This window comes from Staurois parvus, unplaced genomic scaffold (assembly GCF_062004578.1).
Source record: "Staurois parvus isolate SC_StPar_1 unplaced genomic scaffold, SC_StPar_1.0 ptg000432l, whole genome shotgun sequence".
Lineage (NCBI taxonomy): Eukaryota > Metazoa > Chordata > Amphibia > Anura > Ranidae > Staurois > Staurois parvus.
The window spans coordinates 1,388,252-1,411,030 of record NW_028318228.1 but is presented as its reverse complement, the minus strand read 5'-3'; the positions used below and the strand labels follow the sequence as shown (position 1 = coordinate 1,411,030).

The window sequence follows — 22,779 nt, the reverse complement described above, 5'->3', positions numbered from 1 at the left end:
GGCGGCCGGCAAATGTCATCAGCGTTCCGTCCTCCCGCACATGCGTACTTTTCGCGCTTGCAGAGCCGCGCAGCGGCGCGATCTGTCACTGGCCGTGTACCTCAGACACGGCCAATGACAGATCTGAGTATCAGCCCCCGTTGCCAGTACCATGTGACCTGCTGTGACCAATCACAGCAGGTCACATGACAGTTGTATACAATGGATGGTTTTATTCATGCTATCCATTGTATACTACTGTCTAGCGGTGAATGGTCAAAGCTAATCACATGCACATGTCATGTGATTAGCTGTGGCCAAATCACAGCTAAGCACAAAAAAAAAAAAAAAAAAAAAAGAAAACCCTGAATGAATCGATGTCATTCAGGTAAATGCTTGCTTATAGCAAAGTAATTCTTTGCTATAAGCAAATTGTGTAAAAAATAAAAAAATACTGATCACTTCCCCAAAGTAGTACAATGTTACTATGGTAACATTGTACTACTTTGGACATAGTGAAATATGAAAAAAAAATATTAAAAAAAAGAAACAAAATGTAATAAAAAATAAATAAATAAAAAAAAATATATATATATTTTTTTTCATACTGTCACCAGTCAGTGTCTCTGATCACCGCCATGCCAGTTATAAGAAGACGCTGTACTGCACTGGTGACAGTATGTAAAAAAAAAAAAAAAAATAGTGAAAATAATTTTTTGCATTTTTTCATTTTCCGAAAAATTATGACTAAAAAAAATACAACTTCAAAAAACTCACCACGTTTCTTATGAAGTACGTTGGACTGTCTACTCTGCAAAAATGGGTCATTTAGGGGATATCTGTACTGTTCTGAAATTCCTGGACCTCAAGAAATTAGATTGGCCGTCGGTACTTCAGGATTGATCAATATTCAGATCTATACCATAGTTTGTGAACTCTATAACTTTCCTACAAACTAAAAAATACATCCTAATTTGGGTTATTTTCACCAAAGACATGTAGCAGAATACATCTTGGCCTAAATTTATGAAGAACAATTATTTATTTGCAAACTTTTATAACAGAAACAAAGAAAAACGTGTTTTTTTTTAAATGTTTGGTCTTTTTTTGTTAATTTAGCAAAAAATAAAAACCCCGGCGGTGATTAAATACCACCAAAAGAAAGCTCTAGTTGTGTGAAGAAAATGATAAAATTTTAGTTTGGGTACAATGTTGTATGACCGCGCAATTGTCATTCAAAGTGTGAGAGCGCTGAAACCTGAAAACTGGCCTGGGCAGGAAGGTGTAAAATTGCCCGGCATTGAAATGGTTAAGAACTACGGTATGCATTGATGCTACCATACGCCGCTTCAAGAATCTATCAGTGACAAATTCTTAAAGAATTAACAAGTTTTCTGTTTAGGAAACTGGCAGTAATTAAAGTGATACTTTTTTTTTTTTTTTTGTAATTATTTATTGGTGAAATTAACATACAATAAAAAGAACCAGGAGAAAGATTCACCAGAATACAGGAAAAAAATCTAGACCAAGCCTGAAATAGTCACATAGAATCTTTAGGGGTTCATCAAGTTTGCATGTGAGAAGAAAGTATCAAGAGCGAATGAAACAGCACATATACTGTATGACAACAAAACAGGACCAGAACAAATCATCGGGTGATCGTTTAAATGACATCCTAAGAAAAGGAGGATTATGCCAAAGCACAAAGAGAGCGGATCGAATGTATAGTTACAAAGATGTGAAAAAGAACATAGAGAGAATATCAAACCGAGAGAGAAAAAACTCTACCAGTATCGAAAAGACATAATAGAATGGGGGGAAAAAGTGAGGGGGCACCCCACAGTAGGATACTGTAGGGGCTGGGACAGATAGGAAAAAAGAAAAACAAAGTCAGAAAGGCGCAGAGAGAGTTAAATGAAAAGGAGAGAGCAGAGGGAGAGGAGAGATGGGATATAGGAGAAACAGAACAAGAGCCTTGGGGGTTGCATCCCCTCCTGGAGTGAGAGGTCAAGCCATGTTACATAGTTAGTCTGGCTGAAAAAAGACAAAAGTCCATCCAGAAAACCATAGAAAAAAAAAAAAGTTCTAATCCTACACCCACAGTTGATCCAGAGGAAGGCAAAAAACCCAGCAAAGCACGATCCAATTTGCTCCTGCAGGGGGAAAAATTCCTTCCTGATCCCCCGAGAGGCAATCGGATATTCCCTGGATCAACTTTCCCTATAAATGTTATATCCAGTTATATCCAGGAATTTCCTACAGCAATCCACTGAGCTGGCCACAACCAACTCTTGAGGGAGTCTATTCCATATGTTCTCAGCTCAAACCTTTCCGTGTTTGGAGATTACATTTCTTTTCCTCCAGGTGTAAAGAGCGCCCCCTTGTCCTCTGTGATGACCTCAGGGGGAATAACTACACCGAGTTCACTATATAACCACTGATGTATTTATACATGGAGATCATATCCCCCCTTATGTATTATACATGGAGATCATATCCCCCTTATGTATTATACATGGAGATCATATCCCCCCTTATGTATTATACATGGAGATCATGTCCCCCCCTTATGTATTATACATAGAGATCATACCCCCCCTTATGTATTATACATGGAGATCATATCCCCCTTATGTATTATACATGGTGATCATATCCTCCCCTTATGTATTATACATGGAGATCATATCCCCCCCTTATGTATTATACATGGAGATCATACCCCCCCTTATGTATTATACATGGAGATCATATCCCCCCTTATGTATTATACATGGAGATCATATCCCCCCTTATGTATTATACATGGAGATCATATCCCCCCCATATGTATTATACATGGAGATCATACCCCCCTTATGTATTATACATGGAGATCATACCCCCCTTATGCATTATACATGGAGATCATATCCCCCCCTTATGTATTATACATGGTGATCATATCCCCCCTTATGTATTATACATGGAGATCATATCCTCCCCTTATGTATTATACATGGAGATCATATCCCCCTTATGTATTATACATGGAGATCATATCCCCCCTTATGTATTATACATGGAGATCATATCTCCCCTTATGTATTATACATGGAGATCATATCCCCCCTTATGTATTATACATGGAGATCATATCCCCCCCTTATGTATTATACATGGAGATCATACCCCCCCTTATGTATTATACATGGAGATCATATCCCCCCCCTTATGTATTATACATGGAGATCATATCCCCCCCTTTATGTAGTATACATGGAGATCATATCCCCCCCCTTATGTATTATACATGGAGATCATATCCCCTCCCTTATGTATTATACATGGAGATCATATCCCCCCCTTATGTATTATACATGGAGATCATATCCCCCCCCCTTATGTATTATACATGGAGATCATATCCCCCCCCCTTATGTATTATACATGGAGATCACATCCCCCCTTATGTATTATACATGGAGATCATATCCCCCCCCTTATGTATTATACATGGAGATCATATCCCCCCTTATGTATTATACATGGAGATCATATCCCCCCCCCTTATGTATTATACATGGAGATCATATCCCCCCCCCCCTTATGTATTATACATGGAGATCATATCTCCCCTTATGTATTATACATGGAGATCATATCCCCCCTTATGTATTATACATGGAGATCATATCCCCCCCTTATGTATTATACATGGAGATCATATCCCCCCCTTATGTATTATACATGGAGATCATACCCCCCCTTATGTATTATACATGGAGATCATATCCCCCCCCTTATGTATTATACATGGAGATCATATCCTCCCCCTTATGTATTATACATGGAGATCATATCCCCCCCCTTATGTATTATACATGGAGATCATATCCCCCCCCTTATGTATTATACATGGAGATCATATCCCCCCCCCTTATGTATTATACATGGTGATCATATCCCCCCCTTATGTATTATACATGGAGATCACATCCCCCCTTATGTATTATACATGGAGATCATATCCCCCCCTATGTATTATACATGGAGATCATATCCCCCCTTATGTATTATACATGGAGATCATATCCCCCCCTTATGTATTATACATGGAGATCATATCCCCCCTTATGTATTATACATGGAGATCATATCCCCCTTATGTATTATACATGGAGATCATATCCCCCCCTTATGTATTATACATGGAGATCATATCCCCCCTTATGTATTATACATGGTGATCATATCCCCCCTTATGTATTACACATGGAGATCATATCCCCCCTTAATCTCCTCTTCTCGAGAGAGAATAAATTCAGAGGCAAGACATTCACTGAGTATATTCAGTCAGGTATGCATCTGTAAAACACAAAATATTGCCAAGGGCGCCAGGTGTTCCAAAATATCTCATTATACAGGGTGGCCGTGAGATCCTCCATGTTCCTAAGCTCGTTCACCTTGGAGAACTACTCGCAGGTCCACAGTGGTAAGTTGTTTGAGAATGTCAGTCACCCCTCACCAAAAGGGCTGAAGCCTTGAGCACTGCCAAACGACATGGAGGAGAGTGCCACCATTGGCACCACATCGCCAACACACATCAGGAAGCTATGACGAAATATGGTGAAGTTTAGACGGCACCCGGTACCAACGTGTGAGGAGCTTATAATTGGTCTCCTGTACTTTGGTGGCCAAAGAAGACTTATGGGCAAAGTGCAAGATCTTTTCCCGTTGTAACGTGGTAAAGGAGTTGTCCAGGAAAGGACGAACAAAATTGTATAGGAAAGGACAAACAAAATTGGGTTCCAGGGGGAATAAGAGAAAAGTAGATGATGGAGAGGCTATGGTGAATTGGTTCTCCCTTGTCACATAGAGCTTCACAAGGCATTCAACTTTCAAGAAATACCAGGAGCACGCAAAATGGAAAGCAGGTAGGAGCGGAGCTGAATACCTCTCCAGAAACTCAATGGGGGATCCAACAGTCGAGTAAAATCATTGGCAAGAAGGACCCCAGTGGGATTGAGAAAGTCCACTAAGTGAGAGTAGCCAGTAGTTGTGAGACAAGCAAATTGAGGGTCTTCTTGTACTGAGGTCAGGGTTTCCCAGAATTGTAACCAGAGAATAAGGCGCTGGAGAGTTGGACGTGCTGTGGAATGCTTCTCGAGTAACTACAAGAGTGGCACCAAGAGTTGGGCGTGCTACTAGGTCGGGAGGTAAAGGACATCGCAGCCACGGCCAACACAGGGGCGTGCCCCCAGAGTCCTCCAATTCCATGGCCATTCAATGTTTGGCAGCACCATGGCAGTGCCAATCAGCCAGGCGAGTGAGGTGAGCGGCTCTATATTAGGAGCGAATATCCGGCAGCCCCCACCTCCACCTCTTAGGCAGGGTCAGAACATGGAAAGCAAAACGTGACCCCCCCATGTGACCAGATATAAGTGCGAAATAGGGCATTGACCTTCCGAAAGCTTGATGGGAAGCTTGATGGGGAGGGCTTGTAATAAGTACAGTATACGGGGCAGCACTGTCATCTTAAGTGCACTACATCGACCAAACCATGTCAGCGTAAGGGATTGCCATCGGAGAAGGTCTTCCTTAAGAGCAGAATCTGGCATAATATTAGTGCCCAGGTACCTGATTGAGTCCGTGGACCAACGGAAAGAGAAGGAAGGACGAAGGTGACTAAGGACCGTGGACTCGGTGGAAATATTCGGTGCCAAGGATTTCATGAGGCTGATTTTGAAGTAGCAGAGGCTACCATAGTCCCCAAGCACCTGCAAAATATTGGGCAATAAGAGGGTCGTTAAGAAAAAGAGATAAGATCGTCCGCAAACGCGGTCATTTTATGTTCCCTAGATGGTTTATGAAAACCAGAGATATTACAATCTGCTCGGATCTCACACAGAAAGGGCTCCAGCGACAAAAAAAAGATCAGAGGGGTGCGCAGCACGGAGCAGAGTCGAAAGACACTATTGGATTGAACAACACCTATAGATCTGCCCACTGCCATATGTTGTCAGTCAAATGTGGAGCAGACCTGATGGGGGAACCAATTTCTCAGTTCCCCCATCGGGCTCAGCCCATCTTCAGTATAAAACGATCCAGCCAAGCACCTGTCAGTGTGATGGGCGCAGTGGCCAAGGAGGGAGGGTGGAATGGTGCTGGGGGAAGTAGTGTGTAGTATGGATCCTCTGCTCTGTGTACTTTTCAGAGTCTTAGAACATACTAAACTCAAGCGGTTAGCTGACAGCCAGACAACAAGCATTTTAAGGTAGAGGTCAGCAGTAGCAGCCTCTATTATTTTTGTGTTTTCCTCAATAAGTATGGCGGCTGTGGCTTTAAAGCAACCTTGTTCCCAACTCTTCAAACCAACAATAAATCCACCCTGTAAAGAAAGAAGATGAATACATACTTATGTGGGTGGTGTGTTAAATCTTCACTATCATGAAGGAGTTGATCGGTCACCACCACCAACACACTTACAGCTGTCTTGGAAACCTGGTTCCTTGCCATGAACGGCGATTCCATCTGCTGGACCCTACATTTTCTACTGTATGCAATACTAAACTAGAAACATGACATACTTTGCGGTGTCTTGGATACCTGGTTCTCCGCCATGCACGGCGATTCCTTCTGCTGGACCCTACATTACTACAGTATGCAGTACTGAACTAGAAACATAACATACTTTCCTGGGTCTTGGATACCTGGCTCTCCGCCATGCACAGCGATTCCTTCTGCTGAACCCTAACATTACTACTGTATGCAGTACTGAACCGAGAACATGACATACTTTCCAGTGTCTTAGATACGTGGTTCTCCACCATGCACAGGGATTCCTTCTGCTGGACTCTACATTACTACTGTATGCAGTACTGAACCAAGAACATAACATACTTTACGGAGTCTTGGATACCTGGTTTTCCGCCACGCACGGCGATTCATTCTGCTGAACCCTACATTACTACTGTATGCAGTACTGAACTAGGAACATGACATACTTTCTGGGGTCTTGGATACCTGGTTCTCCACCATGCATGTGATTCCTTCTGCTGGACCCTACATTACTACTGTATGCAGTACTGAACCAAGAATATGACATACTTTCTGGTGTCTTGGATACCTGGTTCTCCGCCACACACAGCGATTCCTTCTGCTGGACCCTACATTACTACTGTATGTAGTACTGAACTAGAAACCTGACATACTTTCCGGTGTCCTGGATATCTGGTCCATTACCATGCACTGTGGTTCCTTCTGCTGGACCCTACATCACTACTGTATGCAATACTGAACCAAGAACATGACATACTTTCCGGAGTCTTGGGTACCTGGTTCTCTGCCATGCACAGCGATTCCTTCTGCTGGACCCTACATTACTACAGGACGCAGTACTGAACTAAGAACATACCATCAAGGCAGTTACCTGCAGCCCACTAGGTTTAATCCATACGGTTACATTCTGTGCATAGCTTCTCTTTGACTTGGGTTGCAGGGGAAATGGGCTCTTGTTGTCTTCTTCACCATATGGATTCTCCTTGGCATCTAAAAAAGAAATGTGTTCTCAGTATATGACGAATGAACATTTTACACTTTGACCAGTTGCCCTCCAGAGGATTTACCCCCCTTCCTGACCAGGCCATTTTATGCGATACGGCGCTGCATTACTTTAACTGACAATTGCACAGTCATGCAACCCAAATGAAATTTACGTCCTTTTTTTCCCCCCACGAATATAGCTTTGTTTCGGTGGTATTTGATCGCCTGTGCGTTTTTTATTTTTTGCTCTATAAAAATAAAAAAAAACAAAAAAACCGACAATTTTGAGAAAAATAAATATTTTTTTTGCTAATAAACATGTCCAGTAAAAAAAAAATTAAAAATCAAATATCAAGTTTCGTCATAAATTTAGGCCAAAATGTATTCTGCTCCGTGTCTTTGCTAAATAAAATCCCAATACGTGTAAATTAATTGGTTTACATGAAAGTTATAGTGTTTACAAAAGGCGGTATATATAGACTGAGATTTTTTTTTCTACTAGTAATGGCGGCGATCAGCGACGTATAGTACGACTGCAGTGGTCAATCTGACACTGGAGGGGGGGGGACTGACTTGGTGTCACTGACATCCCCAGTGACACCAATACAGTGATCAGTGCTAAAAAAAAGCACTGACACTGTACTAATGGCACTGGGCAGGAAGGGGTTAACATGAGGGGCGATCAAAGGGTTAACTGTGTGCAGTGAGTTTTTTTACTAGAGGGCTGTGTGTGTGTGTGTGTGTGTGTGTGTATGTGTGTTTCACTGTAATCACACTGCTCTGGATGGCTGTGCTGTGCAGTGTGCCTGAGCTGACAGGGAGGAGAACAGTTAGCAAACAAACAGTCCTCTTCCGTCGGTGATCATTGGATATCACCGGGCGCCCGCGGGGGAAGCAGGTACCCAAATTTGACAGGAACCAGCTCCCACTTCCGGTCTGATCGCCTAGGTAATTGAAAGCAGAAGGTGTCCTCCCTCCCTCCCTGTAGTCTTTTGGGACACGTGACAGGTCCCAGAAGACTACAGGACCATTCATGAAGGGTGCCCACACTGAAGATGCTGCCCTTCTGGAATACAGGACGGCCGGTGAAACGGGCTGCGGGGGGACACACCACGGGACCCAGGTACAGGTAAATGGCTGTTTTTTAAGTCAGAAGCTACAGTTTTTGAAGCTGCTGACTTTTAATTATTGATAGGTTGAGTGGAACTCCGCTTTAAGCTTTGACAATAAAACCTGGAAGCCGATTGGTTACTATGCACAGCTGCACCAGTTTTAGTAAATCCCCCCTAATATCTCCCAGACCAGTAACAACCAAGTATGCTAGAATGTTAAAAGGGATAGTTCACCATTACCAAAAAAACTGTCTAAGCAAGTAAAGGTGCTGGAGATTAAATCGAACTGCAGCTTTAACTATAGTTAGTTACTGTCTCCAAATATCACCCAAACTGTCCTCTGCGCCCCTCGCACGACCTCCTGCTCTCTAGGCTCCCTGGTCTTGTCCTTCCATGGTCGTCTCCAGGACTTCTCCAGAGCTTCCCCCATCCTCTGGAACTGGAACTCTCTACCCCAATTTAGCAGACTATCGCCTACTCTGCTCACTTTTAGGCGATCTCTGAAAACCTCTCTCTTCAGGGAAGCCTATCCTGCCCTCAGCCAATAATGGAATCTTTTATTCCTCCTACCAGTCCATCCCCCACAGTTACCACAGTACCGCTAGCCCCTCCCTCCTAGATTGTAAGCTCCCAGGATCAGGGCCCTCCTATCCCTCTTGTATTAAACTGTATTGTTGCTGTATTGTCTCCCGTTATATTGTAAAGTGCTGAGCAAACTGTTGGTGCCATAAATCCTGTATAATAATAATAATAGTTGGATATAGGTGTGGGCTATTTACATAACTTGCAAAGCCTGGCTGAAAAACTCTCAGGGACAGCATCAACCCATCCTGCCTTGTTGCTAGGACGTTTCTAAGACACTGCCAGTCGTACCTGCTTCCCCCCACCCCCCCAATCATCACAGGAGCATGCTCTCTAACCCCTGCACATGTGCGGTCCACTATCTTCTCCACTGCAGCATCGCTGAGCTTAGAGCTACTGCGACAGGGGAGAGAGCACATGTGTAAGGGGTTTGAATCAGTTCAGAGTGTCTTAGCAACGTCCTAGCAACAAGGCAAGCAGAATGATGCCACCCCTGGGAGTTTTTCCAGTCAGGCTTTGGGAGGTACGAAAATGACATAAAACTATAGTAGGCGAGTTATTTAAAGTGGTTGTAAAAGGTAAAAGATTTTTTTTACTTTAACCACTTCCAGTCCGGACACTTTTACCCCCTTCCTGTCCAGTCCAATTTTCAGCTTTCAGCGCTATCACACTTTGAATGACAATTGCGCGGTCATGCAACACTGCACCCATATGCAAGCAGCAGCTCTGCCGTCTCTCTTGGCTCTCAAAGGCTTGGCTGAGAGCAGTTGAAGCCACTGGCTCCTGCTGCTGTCAATCAAACCCTGCAAGCAGAGAGTGGAGGCGGGGTCAAGCTGGGCAGTGTGTCTGAATAGACACAAACAGCCTGGCTCGTGATCAAGCACGTACAAGTGTCCCCATAGGAAGCGGTTTCCTAGGGGGGTACTCGGCAGTGGGAAGGAGCCAAAAACCCTAGGGAAGGACCCCAGAAGAGGAGGATCAGGGCCACAGAGCAGGTAAGTATGTTTATTATTTCAATGGAAAATAAATGCTTTACAAATCACTTATACTTTGGTCAAAGCTTCACAGTTTGTGTCCATCTTCAAGCACCCGTGATCTGCATAGGCAGTTTCTAGTTGTCATTTAATAGATTATACTAAAAACAGTCAATGCGTTTCAGGGGGTCAGAAGAAAAACTCCCCCTTCATCAGGGCTTCAGTTAAAAGAAGCTCGAATTGACTCAATATGGAGCTTTCCCATGTTAATCTGTGTAAGGAAGCCAACTGCTGGATCAGGAAAGATACTGGCCAGCAGTAAATGTGTGAGCAAGCTTGATCTTTTAACTGAAGCCATGATGAAGGGGTCGTTTTTTTCTAACACCTGAAACACGTTGGCTGTTTTTTTGCTTTTTTTTTAATATGTAAATGAATGAATGTGGACACTCTTATCCTTTGGTCTGGTGCTCCTTCCATTGGTGCATGTTTTATTTTGAGGTAACCTGCTGGAGTACCCACTGGAGGGTAGACTTGCCTGTTGTGAGCTGCCTAAAATGAGCCAGAGAGCTCTCCGCATGTTTTTGTCTTCTCACTACATTGTATGAACGCCATTCAAAGTCCCAGCACCTCTTCTTCATACATTCTTAGTGGTCTGTCTTAACCACCTCCCGTCCGGCCGTTGTACATAAACGGCTGGATGGACGGTGGCAGTGCAGGGTCAGGTGGCCGTTTATAAAAGGCCTCCCTGCTTGTGCGAGCTCCCTGGAAGCGTGCAGCACCACGATCCGGTGCCAGCTGTGTCCTCTGAAAACAGTGGAACACCGATTGTCATACGGGACCTCTGTGCGAGGTCCCGATCATGTGATCACTGATTGGCCAATCAGTGATCACATGCAGAGTAGTAAGCAAGATGTCACTTCTGACATCGTTGCTTACTACGTGTGAAATCTGTGAATGATCACAGAGGTCACATGGTACAAGGCTATTCACAACAGCCTTATACCATGTGACAAGTTGTGACCAATCACAGCTCACACTGTAGTTCTCAATGGCAGCAAGAATGCAGCTAGAGAGAAGGAGAAATGATTGCTTTTACAGCCTTTATGGGTGTAAAAGCAATCAATGTAAAAAAAAAAAATCTTCATCACCCCCCACAAGTAGTACAGTGTCACCATGGTGACACTGTACTGCTAGGGTGACAGTATGTAAAAAAAAAAAAAAAAAAACATAATATAAAAAAAAATAAAAATGTAAACAAAAAAAAGTTTAAAAATTATAATTTTTGGTTATAAACTAATTTGTTTTTTTTTAATAAAAAGATAACGGAATACATTTTGGCCAAGATTTATGATGAAATATTATTTATTTGCAAAATTTTATAAGAGAAAAACTTTTTTTCAAAATTTTTGGACTTTTTCATTTACATAGCAAAAAAAAAAAAATCCCAGCGGTGAATAAATACCACCAACATAAAGCTTTATCTGTCTTAAAAGAAAATGCTAAAAAATTCATATGGGTACAGTGTTGCATGACTGCGCAATTGTCGTTCAAAGTGTAACAGCTCTGAAAGCTGAAAATTGGCCTGGACAGGAAGGAGGTGAAAGTGTCCGGACTGGAAGGGGGGGAAAGTGTCCGGACTGGAAGGGGGGGAAAGTGTCCGGACTGGAAGGGGGGGAAAGTGTCCGGACTGGAAGGGGCTGAAAGTGTCCGGACTGGAAGGGGCTGAAAGTGTCCGGACTGGAAGGGGCTGAAAGTGTCCGGACTGGAAGGGGCTGAAAGTGTCCGGACTGGAAGGGGCTGAAAGTGTCCGGAGTGGAAGGGGGGGAAAGTGTCCGGACTGGAAAGGGCTGAAAGTGTCCGGACTGGAAGGGGGGGGAAGTGTCCGGACTGGAAGGGGGGGGAAGTGTCCGGACTGGAAGGGGCTGAAAGTGTCCGGACTGGAAGTGGTTAAGAAAACGGCTCTATAGCCTCACAGACTGATTCTTAAAACGTGGGCAACTGAAATGTAACATCTTATTAGTTCCACTGTACCAGATATAGGCCCAAGCTGTGAGATTTTCCCCAACCAGGGTAAGGGCTCTGGTCCATGCTCAAACAAAGACATCATTAGATTGGATTTCTTCTTGCTGTCAGCTTGGGAGTACAGCATACCACACCAGTCATTCCTACAGAAGTAACGGGGCAAGAAAAAAACCAAAACAAAAAAAAAAACAAGGTTATTACCATCAAAGAGTTTATAGAATACTTATTTCGAGATATAGAACACACACACCAGCCATAAAACAGTATGACCAGCCACCTACTATTGGGTAGGTCCCCCTTTTGCAGCTAAAGCAGCCCTGACTTGTTGAGACATGGACTCCACTAGACAAAGCATCACTCTGCTTTCTCCAGCTTGCCTACTTCCTATACTGCATCCTGGTGCCATCTCTTCCCCAGGAAAGTGACACACACCTTGCCATCCACATGATATAACAAAAAAAACAAAAAACACGACTCATCAGACCAGGCCACCTTCTTCCATTGCTCCGTGGTCCAGTTCTGGGGTTCATGTGCCCATTGTAGGCACTTTTGGCTGTGGACACGGGTCATCACGGGCATCCTGACCTGTCTGCGGCTACACAGCCCCCATACACAACAATCTGCGATGCTCTGTGTGTTCTGACACCTTTCAATCAGAACCAACATTAACTTTTTCAGTAGTGTGAGCTCTAGTAGCTCTTCTATTGGACCAAACTACACAGGGCAGTCTTTGCCCCACCACGTGCATCAACGAGCCTTGGCCGCCGATGACACCGGTTTTCCTTCCTTGGACCACTTTTGTTTGGTCCTGACCCCTGCAGACTGGGAACATCACACAAGAGCTGCAATTTTGGAGTCGCACTGACCCAGTCCTCTAGTCATTACAATTTAGCCCTTATCAAAGTCGCTCAAATCCTTATGCTTGCCCATTTTTCAAAAACACATTAACTTCAGGGACAACATGTTCACTTGCTGCCTAATCCATCCCACCCACTTTCTGGTGTCATAATGAGATAACCAATGTTATTCACTTTACCGGTCACAGGCCATTATGCTATGGCGTGTGTGCGCGTGCGTGTGTAGTGACAGTAGGCAGGTGAAATCACCTGGTTGCGTCCTAGATGGACGATACATTTGTCCAAGGTTCAGACTCTATGGGGATTTGTTCCACTGGGGGGGGAAGTGCTGAGTCCTTCGGCACTGAGGTAATGAGCCCAGCTGAAGGTAGTGGGCTCATTAAGGCTGTTATAAAACTTCCCAGCCTGCTTAGGGAGTGGCTCCAACCTGGAACCAGATCTGTGCCTGAACTGACTCGGGAGCAACATATTATCTGTGTGCAGGGAGCCAAAAGCCTGTGTGGCTAGCCTCCAACTACCAGCGACTAGGTATAGCATCAGGCTGTACCTAGTGGATAGCTAGGGAAGCTGTTTGTACAGTAAGTAGTCAAGTTGGCCAGGATTTTATTTGATGTTTCTTTTTGGTCTGGCGTTTTCCTGTAAATATTGTAAATAAACGGCACCTTTTTGTTTTTTCACCTCCACTGTTGTTGTGCTGTGCCTGTGTTTTTGTGTTGTGCACCCATCCAGGGGGTCACCCCCACCCCCGCTGCCGAGCGAACCCCATTACAATATATATATTATGTGACAGTATGAACGGCAAAGTGTTGGATGGACGATATGTGTCACCTCGCATGAGGTCATACGGTGAGGTGTAAGGTAGGGTCCACTCCGGGTTTTCGGGGCCACAATGGCAGAGGTGGTTCCGGACCAGAGTTTGGACTCCACTGATGTCCACCCACAGGTGATATAAAAAGGGCAGGGCTGGAGCAAGGAGTCGCTCGTGGCCTGGGACTCAGAGAGGTATTCTGAGAGAGCTGTGTGTATGGACTATACCTGCAAGAAAAGGTTTGCTGTTACTTTGTTTTGGTGACAGGGAGAAGCCCTTCACCTCTGAGAGAGGAATCATCTTTTGTTTAGTTAGTGCCTGGATGGCAAGGGTTTATTTTCATGTTCTGTTTATTTTCTGCAAACCTTTTAAATAAAGCTGACAACCAGTCAGATTTTGATGAAAGCCTGCTGTACGGTCTACCTTTGTCCCAGGGAAGGAGATCCCCCACCTGAGCTAACCCCACAATATATATATATATATATATATATATATATATACACACACACACAGGTGAAACTCAAAAAATTTGAATATCGTGAAAAAGTCCATTTATTTCAGTAATGCAACTTAAAAGGTGAAGCTAATATATGAGATAGACTCATTACATGCAAAGCAAGATAGTTCAAGCCGTGATTTGTCATCATTGTGATGATTATGGCTTACAGCTCATGAAAACCCCAAATCCACAATCTCAGAAAATGAGAATATTGTGAAAAGGTGCAATATTCTCGGCTCAAAGTGTCCCACTCTAATCAGCTCATTAAGCCATAACACTTGCAAAGGGTTCCTGAGCCTTTAAATGGTCTCTCAGTCTGGTTCAGTAGGAATCACAATCATGGGAAAGGCTGCTGACCTGACAGTTGTGCAGAAAACCATCATTGACACCCTCCATAAGGAGGGAAAGCCTCAAAAGGTAATTGCAAAAGAAGTTGGATGTTCCCAAAGTGCTGTATCAAAGCACATTAATAGAAAGTTATGTGGAAGGGAAAAATGTGGGAAAAAAAAGGTGCACAAGCAGCAGGGATGACCGCAGCCTGGAGAGGATTGTCAGGAAAAGGCCATTCAAAAGTGTTGGGGACTTTCACAAGGAGTGGACTGAGGCTGGAGTCAGTGCATCAAGAGCCATCACACACAGATGGATCCTGGACATGGGCTTCAAATGTCGCATTCCTCTTGTCAAGCCGCTCCTGAACAACAAATAACGTCAGAAGCGTCTTACCTGGGCTAAAGAAAAACAGACCTGGTCTGTTGCTCAGTGGTCCAAAGTCCTCTTTTCTGATGAGAGCAACTTTTGCATCTCATTTGGAAACCAAGGACCCCGAGTATGAAGGAAGAATGGAGAGGCCCAAGGACCCAGAGTATGGAGGAAGAATGGAGAGGCACAAGGACCCCGAGTATGGAGGAAGAATGGAGAGGCCCAAGGACCCCGAGTATGGAGGAAGAATGGAGAGGCACAAGGACCCCGAGTATGGAGGAAGAATGGAGAGGCACAAGGACCCCGAGTATAGAGGAAGAATGGAGAGGCCCAAGGACCCCGAGTATGGAGGAAGAATGGAGAGGCACAAGGACCCCGAGTATGGAGGAAGAATGGAGAGGCACAAGGACCCCGAGTATGGAGGAAGAATGGAGAGGCACACACTGCCAGATGCTTGAAGTCCAGTGTGAAGTTTCCACAGTCTGTGTTGATTTGGGGAGCCATGTCATCTGCTGGTGTTGGTCCACTGTGCTTCATTAAGTCCAGGGTCAACACAGCCGTCTACCAGGAGATTTTGGAGCACTTCATGCTTCCTTCCGCAGACGAGCTTTATGGGGATGCTGACTTCATTTTCCAGCAGGACTTGGCACCTGCCCACACTGCCAAAAGCACCAAAACCTGGTTTAATGACCGTGGGATTACTGTGCTTGATTGGCAAGCAAACTCGCCTAACCTGAACCCCATAGAGAATCTATGGGGCATTGCCAAGAGAAAGATGAGAGACATGAGACCGAACAATGCAGAAGAGCTGAAGGCCGCTATTGAAGCATCCTGGTCTTCCATAACACCTCAGCAGTGCCACAGGCTGATAGCTTCCATGCCACACCGCATTGAGGCAGTAATTGCTGCAAAAGGGGCCCAAACCAAGTACTGAGTACATATGCATGCTTCTACTTTTCAGAGGTCCAATATTGTTCTATGTACAATCCTTGTTTTATTGATTGCATGGAATATTCTCATTTTCTGAGATTGTGGATTTGGGGTTTTCATGAGCTGTAAGCCATAATCATCACAATGATGACAAATCACGGCTTGAACTATCTTGCTTTGCATGTAATGAGTCTCATATATTAGTTTCACCTTTTAAGTTGCTGCACTGAAATAAATGAACTTTTGCATGATATTCTAATTTTTCGTGTTTCACCTGTGCATATATATATATATATATATATACACATACACACACACACGTATACACACACACACATATATATTAATATATATATATATATTTATATACACACACATATACACACACACTTACCCCAACTGTACTAAGGCCACCATACCCTCCACCTTCAGGCTACCATGTAGAAGAACACAGAAATTTGGGATTTTTCCTGCTATCTGGCTGGCAGAATTCTCATCTTCTAAGTCATCCATGATTCCGGCCCCAATATCATCACCCTCTATGGAGACATCAAATAATTAGCACATACACTTCCAACCTGACCCAGCTAAGCCACATCTCATTAAATACTCACCTTTATTAACAGCAATAGGTAGGACCAGGTGACGAGAAAGGACAGGAGGACTGGAGATGTCCGCAATGTCAATAAAGCCAATGATTTCCAGTTCTGAAGAAAGAATACCAACAAACTGAAAATACATGCTGAAAATTCACCCTTCTGGCTCATGCAATACTGGGAGTAAAAAAAATATTTCTGTAAATTGAGTTCACCCAGCAACTATCTTAAACCTACTTTCAATCATTGCTCAATTCCTCTCCTGATTTGTATGGTCGGCGACCTCCCCTTTCACAGCTATTAGCTTTCTCTGCCATCAATCATTTTGTTCCCAAGTGTTATATGAACAAAAGAGCACATCCTTGGCATCCTGGCTTAGGATATCAACCAGTAAATGGCACAGCTAAAGTCTTCCTCAAAGAAATTGCACTCCTCAAGTCTTCAAGGATAAACATGCACATCTAAAGGGTGTCCAGGGATGTGTTCTTTCATGTAATGTTTTTAAAAGAAGATCCAAGGCAAAGTGCTGCAACCTTTACAATAGCCTGTTGGCCACTACCATCAAGAGACAGCAGTCAGACCCAGTGAAAACAGAATAACTTGACTGAAAAACATATAATTGCATGTTGATCGGGAAGGGGGTGGACAGGGACATGGCAAGGAATCAGCTTCAACTTACTTTGGGAGCACCTGAATTTCTCATTATATTCTTTAACTTCTGCTAAGCTGGGAGGGATATGAGCAGCACTCTGAGTCAGTCAGACTATATTGCACAATGCCCTCAGTCTATCACTGGGAGTTTGCACGTAGTAGAGGAGAGCGCAGAGAAATCCTCATCTGCGAGTCACTATTCCTTAAGACTGGTCGCAGGAATCGCATCTCTTCCCACATCCGCAACCACCCACAGCCAAACCATGCTACTCTTACGAGACACCACGCATTTTAGGCCTGCAGCGCGAGTGCGGATGCAAGAACCACAGGGACACCGCATGGTCAAAAAGACCATGAGCTGACCCTGCGGCCATGTTTTGTTGTACAGAAAACAGCCCGTAGTATTGTGAACCGAGCCTTGCTGTCAAATTGCAGGCCAAGACACATTCAAAGCCCCATAAAAGTGATCAGGCAGCTCTAGAACCTTTTATCTTAACGCCCTTTAGCCCGGGTTCACACTGATACAATGCAAAATTTGCAGCGTTTTCTGTGCGAATTCCGCACTGCATCAGAATCGCACCCCGTTCATGCGAACCGCTGCAGGTGTGTATGTTAAGTCAACAACACCCCAATAGTGGTCCACAAAACGCGGTGCGATGTGCAGAATTGGATCGCATAGGTGTGAATACCAATGCAATCCGATTCTAGTGCAGACCAAAAAAAAAAAAAAAAAGGGGTCCTGCACATTTTTAGTGCGATGTGATTAGAGCCATACAAAACGTACGGCTCCGATCGCACCGCACACAAATCGCATGGGATTTGCACAGGAATGCGGTGCGGTGGGTCCACAGTATAACAAGCATGCTTTACTGCACATACAGACTGATTGTACTGTGGTGGGTTCAGTAACACTTTAACCTCTTCCCGCCCGGCCTATGGCCAAATGGCGGCCGGCAAAAACCCTCACCTTTCCGGGTGGACGTCCTTTCGGGCATGCGCAGTTTGCGCGTCTGCAGAGCCGTGCAATCTGTCACCGGCCGTGTCGGCCGATGACAGATCTGAGTACCGGCCCTGTTGCCGGTGCCAAGTGACCTGCTGTGACCAATCACAGCAGGTCACATGACAGTTGTATACAATGGATGGCTTCATTCATGCCATCCATTGTATACTAGTGTGTCTAGCTGTGAATGGTCACAGTGATCACATGCACAAGCTGGGCCAATCACAGCCCAGCTGTGTCATGTGCTTAGCTGTGGCCAAATCACAGCTAAGCACAAAAAAAAAACCTGAATGAATCGATGTCATTCAGGTAAATGCTTGCTTATAGCAAAGTAATTTTTTGCTATAAGCAAATTGTGTAAAAAAAAAAATACTGATCACTTTCCCAAAGTAGTACAATGTTACTATGGTAACATTGCACTACTTTGGTCATAGTGAAATCTGAAAAAAAATCTTAAAAAAAAAAAATAATAATAATAAAAGAGTTTTTTTAAAAATATATTTTTATTTTCATACTGTCACCAGTCAGTGTCCCTGATCACCGCCATGCCAGTTATATGATGACGCTGTACTGCACTGGTGACAGTATGTAAAAAACAAAAAGTGAATTTTTTTTTAATTTTTTAATTTTCCGAAAAAAATTATGAAAAAAAAAAATACAACTTCAAAAAACTCACCATTCCTCTTATGAAATACGTTGGGACTGTCTACTCTGCAAAAAGGGGTCATTTGGGGGATATCTGTACTGTTCTGACATTTGGGGGGATATCTGTACTGTTCTGACATTTGGGGGGATATCTGTACTGTTCTGACATTTGGGGGATATCTGTACTGTTCTGACATTCTTGGACCTCAAGAAATTAGATTGGCTGTCAGTACTTCAGGATTGATCAAAATTCAGATCTATACCATAGTTTGTGAACTCTATAACTTTCCTAAAAACTAAAAAATACATCCTAATTTGGGTTATTTTCACCAAAGACATGGAGCAGAATACATCTCGGCCTAAATTTATGAAGAACAATTATTTATTTGCAAACTTTTATAACAGAAACAAAGAAAAACGTGTTTTTTTTTCAAAATGTTCGTGTCTTTTTGTTAATTTAGCAAAAAATAAAACCCCCAGAGGTGATTAAATACCACCAAAAGAAAGCTCTAGTTGTGTGAACAAAATGATAAAATTTTAGTTTGGGTACAATGTTGTATGACCGCGCAATTGTCATTCAAAATGTGAGAGCGCTGAAACCTGAAAACTGGCCTGGGCAGGAAGGGGGAAAAGTGCCCAGTATTGAAATGGTTAAGAAGCCGGTGCCTGGACCCAAAGCTGAATGAAGAATAGTCTCGGGGTGAGGATATCGCTGGATCCCTGGACAGGTAAGTGTCCTTATAATAAAAGGACATTATTTACAGTATTAGAGTATTTGTAGCTGCTAACTTTTTTTTTTTGGGGGGGGGGGGGGGAGGGAGGCTTTAGAACCACTTAAAGTACACACTGTTGCTTTAACTAGTTGCCGACCGCAGATAGCCGAATGACGGCTTCACTGCGGCCGGCCAGTTCTGGGTGGACGTCATATGACGTCCCCCCAGAACGCGCTCTCCTCCTTAAGGTTACATCCCCCTGAGGAAGCCACGTGACCCTGTGGCGCAACGCGTAGGGGAGGGGCTCTGACGTCACGACGCCAATAGCAGCGGAACGGCGAGTACTGTCTTTGTGTGAGGGCACACATCTATACAAAAACGCTCTGTATTTATCTTGTGGAATGTGAGTTCGCATTTGTCTGGAAACGCATTAAACCCCTTTATAAAGGATAAAACACCATGTGGATATCTTTTTCTTCTATGGCCTAAACCGGAGGAATACAGGGGAGGAAGAGGTAATAGGAAATAGACCCCGGACAACACGAGGGGAGATATCTATATCCATCCATCCAGCCCTCATAACCCAGAAGGAATTGGGAGGCCATCTAGTGGAAGGAAAGTAGAACCACAGACTACCTCAATAATAATATACTTTCCATATATTTGCACAAATTAATTGGGACTATCACATGTCATTTAAAGCCAAAGGATAAGTAATACACAGCTGACACCACTATCCTTTGTTGCAATAAGTGAAGTATTGTTTGCACAGTTTTCCATCATTATTTACTGTTTATTTTTATTGTTATTTATTTTTTATATATCAATTTGATTATTACACTCCATTATATATAAATTTATCTTACATTAGTGTTTTGGGGCAACATTTGCAAATTTGCACATATTTATTTTTGCACACATATACATCACGGTGCAAGGAGGGTTTCTTTGCACATTTTTTATGTTATACAAATTAATTTTATGTACAATAAAAAAAATTTTAATCACAATTCAATTAATTACAGCACTGGGAGTTTTTAATATATATTATATCACAATGTATTAATATTTATGTAATATTTATTTAGATTTATTTATTTTATATATATCACATATTTCTAAGTAAACATTCACTTTGAGGAGCGCGACACATCCAATATATTATTTGTTCAGTGCCACCCGCAAGTTCCGCCCACCTGTGCCCAGCAGTGCGCCCACTAGCTCCGCCCACCTGTGCCCAGCAGATCACCCACCTGTGTCCAGCAGTGCACCCACCTGTGCCACTCTGCAGTGTCACACACCTGTGCCCAGAAGTGCCACCTACCTGTGCCCAGAAGTGCCACCCACCTGTGCCCACCCACCAGTGCTGCCCACCAGTGCCACCCACCAGTGCAGCCCAGCAGTGCTGCCAGTCAGTGCCACCAGTCAGTGCCCAGGGGTTGTGCCAGTCAGTGCCGCCAGTCAGTGCCCAGCAGTGATGCCAGTCAGTGCCGTCTATCAGTACCCATCATCAGTGTCACCTATCAGTGCCGCCTATCAGTGCTGCATATTAGTGCCGCCTATCCGTGACACCTCATTAGTGCTGTCTATCAGTGCTGCCTATCCGTGCCACCTCATTAGTACTGCCTATCAGTGCCCTGTAGTGCTGCCTATCAGTGCCCATCAGTGCCTCCTATCAGTGCCCATCAGTGCTGCCTCATCAACGCACATCAGTGAAGGAGAAAAAATACCTGTTTGAAAAATTTTATAATAGAAAGAAAGAAAATTTTTTTTTTTTTCAAATTTTTTGCACTTTTTTTATTTATAGCGCAAAAAGTAAAGCGCCCAGTGGCGATTAAATACCACCAAAAGAAAGCTCTATTTGTGAGAAAAAAATGATCAAAATTTCATATGGGTACAATGTTGCATGACCGCGCAATTGTCAATCAAAGTGCGGCAGCGCTGAAAGCTGCAAATTGGCCTGGTAAGGAAGGGGGTATAAGTGCCTGGTAGGCAAGGGGTTAATACAGACAGTAAACACCATATGACATGCCTCTACCTGTACTTAAAGATTTAGGAATTGGATCGGTCTCTTCATCTATGACAACAGATTCCGGCCTGGGGAAGACCTGGACATCAGAGGACAGGTTCCCACACTTCAGCACAGCATGGAACGGAGTGTACGCCACATCAATAAGTTTCCTGTAGGAGAAAAATGTTGTTTTACGTGGAATTAACTAAAAAAACGTCAGTTAGGAAGAGAAATCTGTCATGCTAAAAACTCAGAGCCAGCTATACACTATAATCCTCTCACACGACAACTAATCTCTAACAAGCCCGGCAATATCCGGCAGTAAATTAACTAGAGACAGACTCCATGCAGGGCAGGCGAGCTCACTTACCCGAACATGGACTGGACATTCTTTAAGCACAGGGGCCCATCGATGGTAAAGATCTGACCCTCCCCATTATTGAGGTCAATAAGTCTTTCCAGAGTATCCAAGGAATCGGAGCTCTGCAGCTGAGGGGGTGGGGGGGGGACAAGAGGACAAAGAAAAGGAAATGCAATGAACACATCGTCATATATTCATAAAAAGCGTAAATTCACCCAAAAACATTCTCTCTTTATATTAGGAGAGAACAGGGGGATTACAACCACCTGCCGGGGTTAACTGCTAACCAGAGGTCTAGTTTCTCTTTTTTTTTCTCATAAGGAAGTGAAGGAAAGTCTGCAACAAGGACACAAAGGCAATATAAAGATGGCAGGAGGACCATCCTTCCCCTATTCTACTAAAACAAAAACAAAACATAAAAAAACCCCCAAAACAAATAAACAAAAAAAAACAAAAACAGAAAAAAACCCCCCACTGTTTGTATTGCGGTAGATTATCCACTTAAGCTCCAGAGGGTTTTACCCCCTTCATGGCCAGGCCACTTTTTGCTATTCTGGACTGTGCTACTTTAACTGGTAATTGCGCTGTCACGCAACACTGTACCCAAATGGAATTTATATAATTTCACATTTTTTTGGTTGTGTTATCACCATTTGGTTTTTATTTGTTATATAGACAAAAAAAGGCTGAAAATTTTGAAGACAGACAATATATTTTACTTTTTGCTATTAACCACTTGAGCCCCAGAGGATTTACCCCCCTTAATGACCACGCCTTTTTTTGCTGTTTGGCGCTGCACTAATTCAAATGATAATT

General features: G+C 43.5%; 1 protein-coding gene across 1 annotated transcript in view; it reads right to left on the bottom strand.

The window, feature by feature from the left end:
* Positions 1 to 22,779, bottom strand: part of LOC149454225 (integrator complex subunit 14-like) — a 40,782-nt gene that overhangs the window by 5,756 nt on the left and 12,247 nt on the right. Inside the window, exons 2-7 of the mRNA XM_089687596.1 lie at positions 21,973 to 22,091; positions 21,630 to 21,772; positions 16,601 to 16,693; positions 16,381 to 16,525; positions 12,203 to 12,336; positions 7,376 to 7,509 (exon numbers count right to left, since the gene is read on the bottom strand). Of these exons, the coding sequence (XP_089543722.1) occupies positions 7,376 to 7,509; positions 12,203 to 12,336; positions 16,381 to 16,525; positions 16,601 to 16,693; positions 21,630 to 21,772; positions 21,973 to 22,091 (768 nt within the window). The remainder of the gene's footprint in view (positions 1 to 7,375; positions 7,510 to 12,202; positions 12,337 to 16,380; positions 16,526 to 16,600; positions 16,694 to 21,629; positions 21,773 to 21,972; positions 22,092 to 22,779) is intronic.